This window comes from Astatotilapia calliptera, chromosome 9 (assembly GCF_900246225.1).
Source record: "Astatotilapia calliptera chromosome 9, fAstCal1.2, whole genome shotgun sequence".
Classification (NCBI taxonomy): domain Eukaryota; kingdom Metazoa; phylum Chordata; class Actinopteri; order Cichliformes; family Cichlidae; genus Astatotilapia; species Astatotilapia calliptera.
The window spans coordinates 11,938,329-11,951,202 of record NC_039310.1 but is presented as its reverse complement, the minus strand read 5'-3'; the positions used below and the strand labels follow the sequence as shown (position 1 = coordinate 11,951,202).

The following is a 12,874-nucleotide window of genomic DNA, read 5'->3' as shown; positions in this document are numbered from 1 at the left end:
GTTTTTGCAGCTCCATTGATTGTTTTGTGTTTGTTTTTGGCCAGGACATTCTTTAAACAGGAATTGCTCTCCTGGTACTGGTGTGCCATACTGCTAAATTTGGTATCGGTGCTCAAACCTTTTGTGTTTATTTCAACCAAGTTGCCCACCCAGGGAAGCTAAATATTTGTTCTTTGTGTTCTCAAATGAACATATGAGACACATCAGTGCAGTGTGGAGTCTAACAAAGATCTGTTTTGTGTCCCAGCTGATCAGCAGGAGGAGAAGAGTCTGACGGAGCAGCAGAGGAACAACAGCTACTTGGACTCAGCTCAGCCACTGCAGAGAAAACAATGAGCTCAACACAGAAGGTGACAGAAACTAGTGTTACGAAATACTCCATTAAAAGCTGAAGTACTGATATATGTTTTATGCTAAACTAACTGAACCTTGTGCTATATTAATGTAATGTAATAATAATGTAATAATACAATGCAGTAAACAGTAAACTTACCTGCTTATCCTGCACTAACCTGCAGAGGATTTTTACAGCAGTCTTTAAATCACACTGAGACAAAATGCACATAAAGAGTTTTGTGTTTGCTGATGTTTGTTGAGCTGATAGAAACGCTGCCACATAAAAAATATTTTCTTTGTTGTCTTTGTATTGCTAGATGTTGAAATACCGCGACTGCACCTTATCAGCACCTGCAGTCGTTCAGGTTTTGTGCCAAAAAACAAACACCGGCCCAATTTAACCCCTGACTAAAGCACACAGTTTTGCCTCTTTCATCTCTCATGATTAGTACATTATCATGATTGGATTTCACATGTTACTGTTTAGGCTCTAATCAATTTGATCTTTGATACCTGCAGTGATGAAATAACTCCCCTCAAATGCCTTAAACCAGAAGTAACAAGCCTATTTTGAAAAAGTAAGGAGTAGAAAATACAGATATAATTTTTTTAATGTAGAGAGTAAAAGTAAAAAAAAAAACCCTCAGGTTACAATCAGACTCTGACATCATCCTGCACTGAACCAAGCTAGTAACTGTTACATTTGATTCATTATCATTGAATAAATTAGACAATTACAGAATTATATAATAAGAATCAGCAACAGGAAATATAAAAAAGTACAGACCTGGTAAACATTTATTACTATTCTGAGTGTGTTAGCATTAATATTTGTGTACAAGCAGGAGGGATGGGCATGATTTTAGAGTGTTTACAGTCATTAATTATCTTTAACACCAGGTTGGATGTAATGTGTTACTACTACCAGTAGGTGGGGATAAGAGACCTTTAAGGTGTTTGGTGCCACATTCCACCTTCAGGATTAAAACTAGTGTTAATGGAGGGAGTTTGAAGCTTCAGTTTGTTTAATGACTGCATTTCACTCACTGCCTCTGTTTGTATCTCTGTCACTGCAGGACCAACGTGGACCGAGAGGCCAGCGCTCTCAGGAGGCCGACAAACCTCACAGAAGAAAGAGAGAGAAAAAATACACCTGTGACGAGTGTGGGAATGATTTTACTTTGAAGTCTGAACTAAAACAACATCAGCTCATCCACACTGGAGAGAGACTGTTCAGCTGTGACTTGTGTGGAAAGTCGTTTTCCTGGAAGAAAGCCCTAAAAACACACCAAGTCGTCCACAGTGGAGTTAAAACTTACAGCTGTGATCAGTGCGGCAAAGCTTTTACTCAAAAGATCAGCTTACAGAGACATCTAGTTACCCACTCTGGAATTAAGGCATACAGCTGTGACTTCTGTGGAAAAACCTTCAGCCAGCTACGGAGCCGAAATATACACCTACGCATTCACACCGGAGAAGATGTGTACTGGTGTGATCAGTGTGGCAAATACTTTACAACAGACACACACTTACAAAGCCACATGTTTACCCACACTGAGGAGAGACCTTATCAATGTGACCTGTGTGAGAAGACTTTTAAAACTCCACAGTACCTGAGAAAACACCAACAGATCCACACCAGAAAGAGACTCTACAAGTGCAGTTACTGTGAGGTATGTATTTTTATTTTATTCTTGTAAGTTCAGTCTGACTGTTTGGAACAAGTCTGCTCATTAAATTGTGTTAGCATGTTAGCACTTCTACTGCACCGAAGAGTAGCTCTGAGCCATTATTCAAGTTCTAATTTCAGTTATGATTTTTGCTTACACGATCATAAGAAAAACAAAAAGTCCTGAAAACTGATATGATGCTGTTATTGAATCTTCAGGCAGTTTCATGGTATATCATAGTGTTGTTATTATTTGTGTATAAATGGCCTTTGGTTTACAGCAGCTCATTCCTCTGTCAGGTGTAAATGGAATAAAATAAAACATAAATTAAGTACAAAACCAAACCATTCAGTAATCTTCTGATATGGTTAACAAAGTTGTATCGTTACGTAATGTTTCGTAGTATTGTAGCTGTAGTATTATTGCTTTCATATAACTTTAGTACTTTTAGTGTTAAAATAGCCATTTAATGTTATAATTTCAGTGTCATTGGGGGTAATAGTGTTTTTTTGTGTCCCAGTCAGCTGAGTGTTATAACTGCACAATTACAGTGTTATTAATGCAGTATTAAATCAGTATTATTGCAGTGTTACAGTAGTTTACCATGGGTACCCTAAAAACAGTAGTGTGGTAGTACTTAAGTGTAAGTCAGATGTTACTGTAATATTAAATAAGTATTGCTGTAGTATTATGGTGGTAGTATTGTAGTTATTGTAGCCCAGTAAACTGAGTGTGTTAATTGAAACAATTAAAATATAATTGGACATCTGCAGAGATGCTCTTTATTTCAGGCGACTTTCAGGATAAAAGTGTTGAAGGACTGACTTACACTGTCTTTGTGTCTTTGTTTAGAAGCAGAGCGACACAGATGGATCCACTTCTCAACCCTGTCATCGCTGTGGTGGTGGGAAAGACTTTCGTTGTGACATCTGTGGAAAAACTTTCAGTCAGCAAGCCGGCCTAAAAATACATCAACATAAACACACTGGAGACAAACTGAAATACTGCAAAGAATGTGGGAGAAGCTTCCCCACATCAGGTGACTTAAAACGACACAAACTCTTTCACAGTGGTGTCAAAAAGCACCTCTGTGATCAGTGTGGGTCATCCTTCACCACTGCAGGTCACCTTAAAACACACAAACGAGTCCACACAGGAGAGAAACCATACAAGTGCAGACACTGTGACAAAAGCTTCTCACGTTCAGATAATTGTAACGAGCATGAACGTACACACATGGAAGGAAACTACAGCTGTGAGCAGTGTGACAAGAGCTTCAAAAATCTCAGTTCATACTCTGCACACAAACGATCCCACGTTACTAATAAACTGTTTCACTGTTACCAATGTGCCAAAACATTCACTTCATTATCTGCTTTGTGCAAACATCAGCGCGATCACGCAGGGCTGAAATCGTTCCCATCACAGGATGACGGTGAATCTGAAGAGAGAGAAACATCCTCTTCTGGTTTCAGGGTCCAACTTAACCCTTTAGAGCCGGTCGGAGCGGACACGCTCTGTTTTGCTCCACAGAGTTCAGATAGACTCTGCTGTAAAGATCTAATGAGACAGCTATGAATGAAAATGTTCCCGTAGTTCCATTTGAATCTTTGTAAACTGTTCTTCTGTGGTGTTTGTGTTCAGTGTTTTCCTTCTTTTTTTCTCAACAGTTCAATGAAAAATCAGTTCCCTGTTCTCAAGTTTTTATTGAATTAATTTTGTTAAATAAAGTTAAATAAAGTTGTTAAATAATGTTAAAAAATGTTAAATAAAGAAAAAGTTTAATGACAAAGATTTTGAGCCATGATGTCATTTCCTGTATTTCAGAGTAAAGACTGAAGTGACAAATGGAAACATGTTTACAGTCAGAGTCTGATGATCTGTTTTCAGTGGCACAGATGGAGGTTTATCAGAGGAGGAGACTTGGCTGTTCTCTACTCACACTGAACAGGGTTCCTGCAGCTTATTAAAAATCTGTCCTGAAAGTTATGAAAAATAAGATCTTTAAAATTTTTATCAAACTTGCTGTAGGTATGAAAACTTCTGATTTTCTGTTTAACCCTTGGATGCACAACCTACCAGTACCTACACTCTTCCATGAGTGGGGTCAAAAATGACCCCAAATAGAAATAATGCATTTTGCTACAAACTTGGTTGTTATTCTTCAAAATCTTCAAAACAAAGAGTTGTAACATTCTCATATTTGAGGTATTCCTCATAAAACATGTTTGTGACATGAGGCACTTCGCATTTTTATTTGTTTTTTCATTAATTTTAAGAAATTGCAGTTTTCTATCGCTTGTATCACTTTTGTATGCTTGCTCTGCATATACTGCAGAAGCTGGGTCTTCCCTCTGAAAGGCACAAGTTGTTCATCCACTGTAACACAATCACTAGGGATGAATTTCTGCCTGCACTTGACCAGGAACAGGCCCCATATGTAGCGGAAAGCTGCCATGTGGTTTGTTTTCAGTCGGTAGGCTCTGGTCCTCTTGTCATCAAAGTGCAAGAAACGGTCAATATCTTTAAATCTTTGAATTGACATAGTGGCCTTATACAATGGGTTATGCAGAGGACTCCCAAAAAACACACCAACTTGTACATCCCAGTTCTTCTCACTTCCTGCAAAAATGGTCAATCAAATGAAGGCCAGGAGCTTTTGTTTGATTACATTTTTCCACTCTTTTCCCCTGTCTGTGGCTACTCTTTGTGCCTCCATGTTTGTGCATGTCAGCACCTCTTCTATTATATTATCAGACATGAACATCTTCCATGCATTTACTGGAGAGAAAGTACTAGACCCAGGTGCAAGCCCTGGCCAACTAATTCAGAATATTGTGGCTAGAGCAGTAAGAGGGGCTCATTGTGTTAGACTCAATATCCATTTCCTCTTCAGAGGACTCCTCTGTATCTGACTAGTCTTGTTCGGGGGGAGGGGGACGACAATAGTCTGGGTCCTCTATATCTGAGATGTCAAATTCTGAGTCAATGCCTCTGATGGGCTCTTCATCCCATCTGTCCTGGATCATTTGTAGGGCACACCTGAAGACCACTTATGTGCAGCCCTGACTATAAATCGTGTATGTTACTGTGTAAAAATTAATTCTTGATCCATCAGAAGTGTAAGTGGGACAGTCAGAGGTGCTAAGAATGAAAGTTTCATAGAAAATTCCATAGGAACTGCTTGGGGTAATTTTTGACCCCACTTGTGGAAGAGTGGGGTAGTGATACAAAAACTGCATTTTTTTAAAAATTAATGAAAAAATAAATAAAAATGCAAATGGCCTCATGTTACAAACATATTTTATGAGGAATACCTGGAATATGAATATATTACAACTTTGCATTTTAAAGATTTTGAAGAAAAACAAGCCGTGGGGTCATTTTTGATACCACGTGTGCATCTAAGGGTTAAGCTGTCAAAAAGATTCATTTTGGAGAATAATCTTTTAAAGTTGTGGTTTCACTTGCTCAATTTATCAGCGTTTCCTGATACAAGGCAGGATGGATCCATGCTTTTGTTGTTTAAGACAAATTCTGACACTAAAATCTGAGTGTTGCAGAAATTGAGACCCATCAGACCAGGCAGCATTTTTCAATCTTCTATCGTCCACTTTAGTTCAAAAATCATTTCATTTTCTATAAGAACGTCATTAAAAACCTGTGAGAGTGCTGTTTCAGTGGAATGTAAATGTTTAACACCAGACTAAAAAACCTCCATAATACCATTAGTATCAAAATTGTATTGAATTGGGTAAATACTATGTTCTGGGAGTTTTGAGATCGGTCTATAATTTGAGAAAACTGAGGGTTCAAGGCCAGTTTTTTTAAATAAAGGATGTACAATTGCATGTTTAAAACCATCGCGAACCACACTAGAAGTCATACTGCTATTTATAACGGCAAGGACTGAAGTTCCAATCGAGGGAAAAACCTCTTTAAAGAGCCATGCAGGGATAACATCTGCAGGAGAATCAGAGGGTTTCATTTGTCTAACCAGCTCATTAAGAACTGTGAATGAAACAGGCTCAAACGAATGTAAAACAGCTGAGCAGAGAATAAACACTGATGGGTCATTTGTAGGAAGTACTGTTGCTGACCTGACAGACTCGACCTTGTTTACAAAGAAATAAAAGAACTGATTACATGTGTCAGCAGAGGCTTCAGGGTTGTTTAGAGTAGAGCTGATAGTGTTAAAGAGAACACGGCGATTATGACAATTTAACACAATGATCTGAGAAAAATATCTGTTTCTCTCATTTTCACTGTATTCTGATCAAATTTCCAACATTCTTTTAACATTTCAAAAGAAACCTGCAATTTGTCTTTCTTCCACTTTCACTCTGCTCTCCTACACTGACGCCTGACTGCTCGGGTGGATTCATTTAACCAGGGCTGAGGAACACGTTTTGAGAGCCTGGTTTTTAATGGGTTCACAGTGTTTAGGGTCTGAGTACAGGTTTCCTGGAACTGCAAAAGCAGCTCATCTGGGGTGGGCCCAATAAGTAATCTCGGGATCGGTAAAGATTTTCTTTATAAAAGTGGAGGAGAAGAGAGCAGCGGCGGGGTGGAGCGCGAGCTTTAAACTCATGCACAAGAGAAATGTCAAATAAAACAGGTTTGTGATGAGAGAACACTGAATCCCACATTTCCAAATATAAAACAGATAAACCATATGATAACACCAGGTCAAGAGTCTGCTCCTGCTGGTGTGTAGGGCCTTCTACAAACTGTACAAGGTCAAAACACTGAATAAGATTTAAAAACTCCTGAGCAAGCAGTCCATCAGGGCAACAGACATTAATATTAAAATCACCAACTATTATAATCTGATCCTGTTTCGGTACAATTTCAGCCCAAAACATGAAAAGTCATTTAAAAATCTTTGTTAAAGTTAGGCGCTGATAGATTACTGCACACACAACCGGTTGAGAGCGTCAAGGGTCAGATATGAGAAGTTCAACGCTGGAGGGGAAACCAGTACATGGAGTTGTTTGTAGTGAAAGTTATTTTCTTAAAAACAGTCAATATTCCTCCTTCTCTACCTGATCTCCTTGGAGCATTAAGAAATGAGCAGTCGGAGGGTAACAGTTCAGAAATAAAGCTAGGCTCACCCACTCTCATCTGTGTCTCAGTCACAAACAGCAGATCCAATCCACTGGAAGAAAAAAAATTGTTTATAATGAACGTTTTATTTGCTAAAACCTCACATTTATCAGAGCCACCCTTGATGGAGCTGGAGCCTGAGTAGAAGTTGTCTGTGTAGCCCACGTTAATGTGTGGAAATTCAAAAGGTTTATTCAACGACTCCCAAGACGCAAAAATCAGTGGCGAGCAGGGTTATGGACACCTCAGCCCAAAACAGGAACCAGCCAGGAGAAAACAGGATCCAGGAGACGCCTTTGGATGTGACAGAACTAGGGATGGGTATCGAAAACTGCTTCTTGTTGAGAACCGGTTCCTACTGTTTCAATTCCTTGGAATTGTTTGCCATTTTTGCAAACGATTCCCTTAATGATTCCAGTCGCCCCGAATGACGTCACCACGTTGCGGAGCGTCATTTACCTGGCAGGAAACATGGCGGCTCAAACGCTAAAAAGTTTGATTATACTTTACGAGAACGGATGACAACAGGGCAACTTGCAATACTTGCCAAGTAGATATTTCATTTAAGGGAGGAAACACTACGAATATGCAAAAGCATTTGCTCACAAAACACGCGATAACCTTAAATGAATGTCGTGTTTTTAATTCCGCTCCGGACTCGTGAATCTCAACCCAGCAGCAGCGGTAACGTTTGCACGTCCTCTCCCGTTAATGCGGCAGGTAAATAATCAACTAACAGTGCATATTATGTTAGCGCGATCTGCCTTATTACAAAACCTGCCATTACTGTGCATTTAGGTGACCATGATGAGAGAGACAGAGTCTGGCTGGCTCAGATGCTGGCAGTTCTCACTGCAGTCTACCGGTAGCGTCTCCTTTCAGGCCAGGATAGACGAATGTCACCGAGCAGTGACTGAGTTTGTGGTCAAAGCCTTGCACCCATTTGCCACAGCAGATACCCCGATTTTTGGTAAGTGAATGTGTTTAATTGTAGGCAGGGACATTACTGGATATTCTTGTGTAATTGCTACAGAATAATTTATGTTATACTTTGTTATTGCTACAGAAGAATATTTATTTCATTATTTTACATTTACAATTTTTTTCCCGGGGACCCTGTGACACCCCATTGAAGTCTCACTGTTGGGTTTGTAGGGCCATGTTACTCCTAAATTTGTAAAAGATGTAAATGTAGATGTAAACCAAAGTTCTAAGCTAATCAACCTTAGTGTTCTCCTTTAAAAAAAAAAAAGAGTTTATAGTCATTATGACGTCAGAAGAATTCAGAAACATTCCCCTATCTCCTTCTATGTCCTTCTATGGCTAAGAACAACAACATCTTCCAGATGTTTCCACTCCGGTTTTCTGGGAACTTAACCAATAGTGTGTTCATGAGTGTGTATTTTGTGAGTGTATGTCCAACAGGGATCATGTCCTGAGACGACCTCCCTTTCCTTAATAAGTGTGTATGTGAACGTGTATGTGCATGTTTGTGTAAGCCTGCAAGTGACTGCAGGAGGCCCAACTGGACCCTCTAGCTCGAGAGGTGCTTTCGCCACATGATAGAGTATTACATCTAGAATGGGTTTTATCCTACGTGCTCTGAAATAAACAATAAATGATACATGATAAACTGAAGATAAGTAATACAGACTAATGAAGTAATGATGAAATAATGACAGTGCCTGTAAATGATAACCAAGTAACAATAAAATAACAGGTTTTCCTCGACAAATCGAATCGTTAAACAGAATCGAAAATGGAATCTGAATCGTGACAATCTTATCAATACTCATCCCATAGACAGAACGGACCATAACCAGCTGGCCGGCCATTGAAGAAAAGGTAAGGCAGCTTTAAGCTTCATGTTTGTGTTTATGCCTGTGTCTAGAAGCTCTGGTCATGGAGAAACTAAGAGGGGACAGGAAGTTAAATGACTACAAAGATCAAATCATAAAAGCCACCAGTACCCACACTGGAGTTCCCTGACACAAGAGCTCAATGACCATTAATGTGTACGTCCTCATCACTGAAAGAGTGGCCACTGACCTGTACGTTTTTCTGTAAACGTTTGTTGTACTGAAAATGCTACGTTTAGATGAACAGAATTGACTTTTTGGGATGTCCTTACCTGGATGATTGAGCACACATGAAGGTATTTCCAGAAGCCACAGATTCTATTGAATTCTAATATTTCTCAAATCAACAGGTTTTAAGATAAAGGGCCTAATATCAGTGATGGGAATGACGGAGTTACAAGTAACGGCGTTACTTTTTTCAGTAACGAGTAATCTAACTAATTACTATTCCTATCGTTACAACGCCGTTACAGCTACTAACAAGAAAATGCGGTCCATTACTATTTTTCATCAAACAGACGGTTGAAGCTGTGTTCAGCTTACCGCATCTTATATCAGTTGCACGGAAGTAGCCTAATCTGGATGCTACAGCTTTAAGCAGCTGCGCGCCCCCGCGGACGGCAATCACGATCACTGTCTAGCACAACACCTGGAGCTAAGGGGGCAAAACAATCACATGAGTGCTGCTGTTTGACTGAGGAAGAATAAAGTAGTCGTGGTAAGTCAATCACATGACCACTTAAAGACAAAGCAACAAGGTGATATATACCAGTTTTAAATTGTGTTGATAGGCCACGTAAAACCAGAGTCATGATAAACAATATATACGCAGCGTTTTTTTTTCCTCAATAGTTTCGTCATGTTAGCGCTAGCAAGCACACTCTGCTTATGAGCAAAAAAACCCCAAAAAACCAGGGGAAGTTTTATGAGTGATGGCGAGAGAGAGACAGAGAGAGACAGCAGAAAAAGAGAGAGCGCGAGTTTTGAGATGTGAGAGATTTGTGACGTTTAGCGTGTTTGGAGTGTGTAGTTAATGTGTTGTCTTGTGTAGTTAGTGGTCGTGTCCAAATTCATGGGCTGCATCCTCCTGAGGCTGCATTTGTAGACCGATTACGTCACAGCGACGCGCCAAAGGCTGTCCAAATTCGTAGACTCCTCCGAATGCAGCCGACAAATGCGTCCTTCTTTTCCCCGAATTTGAAGGATGGGTCGGGTGTGTCCTTCGTGGCCCACCATATCCCAGAATTCATAGCGCGGCCCAGCCAAACTCCAGTTTTCAACAATGGCGGCCGCTACTAAGTTTTAAAATTACTCTCACTAATCTTTCTGGGTCACAAAATAAACTTTTAACATATTTTCAGGCGAGAAAGTAGCTGTGTAAACATCAAATATCTGCTCCGTTTATCAAGATATCCCATATTTGCAAAAGTGCTTCGACGTTTTCGGAGACGTCTGCTACCCACCAGCTCGATAGCTAGCCGGGAGCTCGAGAGTCACTGAAGCCGCCGAGAATGGCACATCAGTTTCAGATCGGAGTTTCGCTACTCAGGTTAAACGTAATAGAGATTGACAGACCACGTGACTTTCGCGCATTGCATGCCGGGAACTCGTGGCAAAACAATCCAAGTACCGCATCAAATGCAAGCATTTGCAGCACCGCAAAACGTTCATTCTTCGGTTCCAATAAATTCTTGCTTTTTCTTTGCCCCCCAAAAAGGTATGTACAAAACGAAGGAGAACAATGCCGGTTCGTACAAAGACAGACTTGATGAAAAGTCAAAGAAAAGAGGAAAAAAAATCAAAGGAGTGAAAGGGTTAGACCCTTACAGAGGGACAAAATACGTTAGCGTGCTGCCCAACTTTCACCACGCTCATATTTATAATCATACGGTTCTTGGAGTGAGTGCATACACTCATGAAGTTTAGTAACTTCAGGTCACTGCAACAAGCCCAGGTACAGTTTACCGACGGATGGGTGCAGGACCTTGAAATGCACCGTGTAGAAAGTAAAGACCATCGTACATATCATAAGTTTACCAGTCTCACAAATCGTCGTCATAAATACACATTCGTTAACCGTTTATTAATAGGACCTTTGAGCTCAATGGTAATTAATTAGTAGTGGAAATAATTTCTGTTCGCATCACAGAAATGTAGCAGTGACAATAATACTGTATGCTGTAATCGCACTGGGCAATTAGTGATACAAAAAACCTGTTTTATCCTGTGAATAAAAGTATGTAAGCGAAACGCAATATTGTGTCAGGACAATTCACTATTTATGCACAATAAACAAAGGAGCATAGCGCGACAATTTCTGTTCAGCGCCAGACTTGCTTGTAACCTATATCACCAATTATGTTAAGAAAAATGACGTATTAACTACAACAGCAGACTGACCTTTGTGTAAATGCTTGGAGCAGACTAACCTGTGAGCTGGAGGGTTCTGGGACGTTATATTTGATCTTTGAATGGCTGCAATCCAGGCCACCCGTCGCCTCTTTGTTACTTCGGAAACATGGCTCGAACAATTTCTCTTCAACGACGTAATCCGATAACAACCGATCTCTTTACCCGTCGGCTTCCCGTGGCTGTCATGCGACCGGCTATTGCAGTTAATAATACAACAGCTTCTTGCCATTTTTGTGTTTCTTTTTATCGCTGTATAACTGATTTCAATTGAAAGCCTGCGTGCGCTAGTACCTCTTGCCACGAGTTCCCAGAATTCTTTGCGGTTTTACCCCTGAATGACGTCACATTTTCAATCTCTATATACAAGTCACTTAGACAAACTAAAAATGTTATTGTTGGGCTTTTTTCAGTGTTTTATTTGTTCGTGAGTCAATCGGTTTGGCTGAGATTAAAGTAAATTAAATTAGATAAAATAAAACTTTATTAATCCCCCGGGTGGGTTCCTCCTTGGTTTTTACACAGCTGAATAAACGTCAAACAGAAAACTGATTAAACAGAAGTATGAGATGGTCGAGAATTTACGCCAGTGTCCGGTTATATTTTAGATAGCAAGGAGCAGACGGCTGAGTTTATTAAACTCCACCGAGACAGCGGTGACGCTAATCAGAAGGCTAGACCGTCCAATTTCCCCAGCCGTTTACTTCCGGCCTACCCGACCTTCTGAGAATCCGGCCCACGTAGACAGCAAAGGCCGTGTCCTCAGGAGGATGCAGCCCATGAATTTGGACCAGCGTGTAGTGTTGTGGATAGTTTTGTGTTGTGTGTCAGAACAATGCGGCGACTGCTGTCTCCAGGTGGAAAAAGGAGTGATACACCCGCTGCCGTCAGACCTGCAGGTATCAGGCTGTGATGTTCTCCTTTATGTGGACAGAAATTATATTTTGTCCACATAAATAATGTGTGGCATCTTATTGAAGGCAGAACAGCTGATTGTTCTGTAAATAGTTTGAAATGGTTATTTAAAAAAAAAAAAAAAAAGGGTAAAAGGTAAATGGATGCAAATAACTTTGTTTGCAAAACTTGTTCAAAGGATTTTAAACTTGACAATTAATATTTGCATTTAAAGTTATGAAATATGATTCATTAAAGATGTTTGTGGTTGTTACAGTAAAAAATATAACTTTTCTACTCTATGTTTTTTGTCTGATTTTGGATCAATTGTGTTAATACAGTATGTCAAAATGAAAACATGACTGTAAATTCAGGCACGTGAGGTTGTGCTGAAAAGAATGATACCAAACAAGGCAAAGTAAATAGTTTTTAAACGGCCGATTATACCCTGGACCCCAGAGGGTTAAACTTTCTTTTTTTTTTTTAAAGTAACGCAATGGTTACTTTTCAAGTAATTAATTACTTTTAGAATATTGTAACTCAGTTACTAACTCAATTACTTTTTTGAAGAACTAACTAGTAACTATAATTGAATTACTT

General features: G+C 39.7%; 1 protein-coding gene across 1 annotated transcript in view; it reads left to right on the top strand.

Annotated features, from left to right (window-relative positions):
• Nucleotides 1–332: 332 nt before the first annotated feature.
• Nucleotides 333–12,874, top strand: part of LOC113028881 (zinc finger protein 271-like) — an 84,424-nt gene continuing 71,882 nt past the window's right edge. The window contains exons 1-2 of the mRNA XM_026179315.1: nucleotides 333–350; nucleotides 1,413–1,695. Of these exons, the coding sequence (XP_026035100.1) occupies nucleotides 333–350; nucleotides 1,413–1,695 (301 nt within the window). The remainder of the gene's footprint in view (nucleotides 351–1,412; nucleotides 1,696–12,874) is intronic.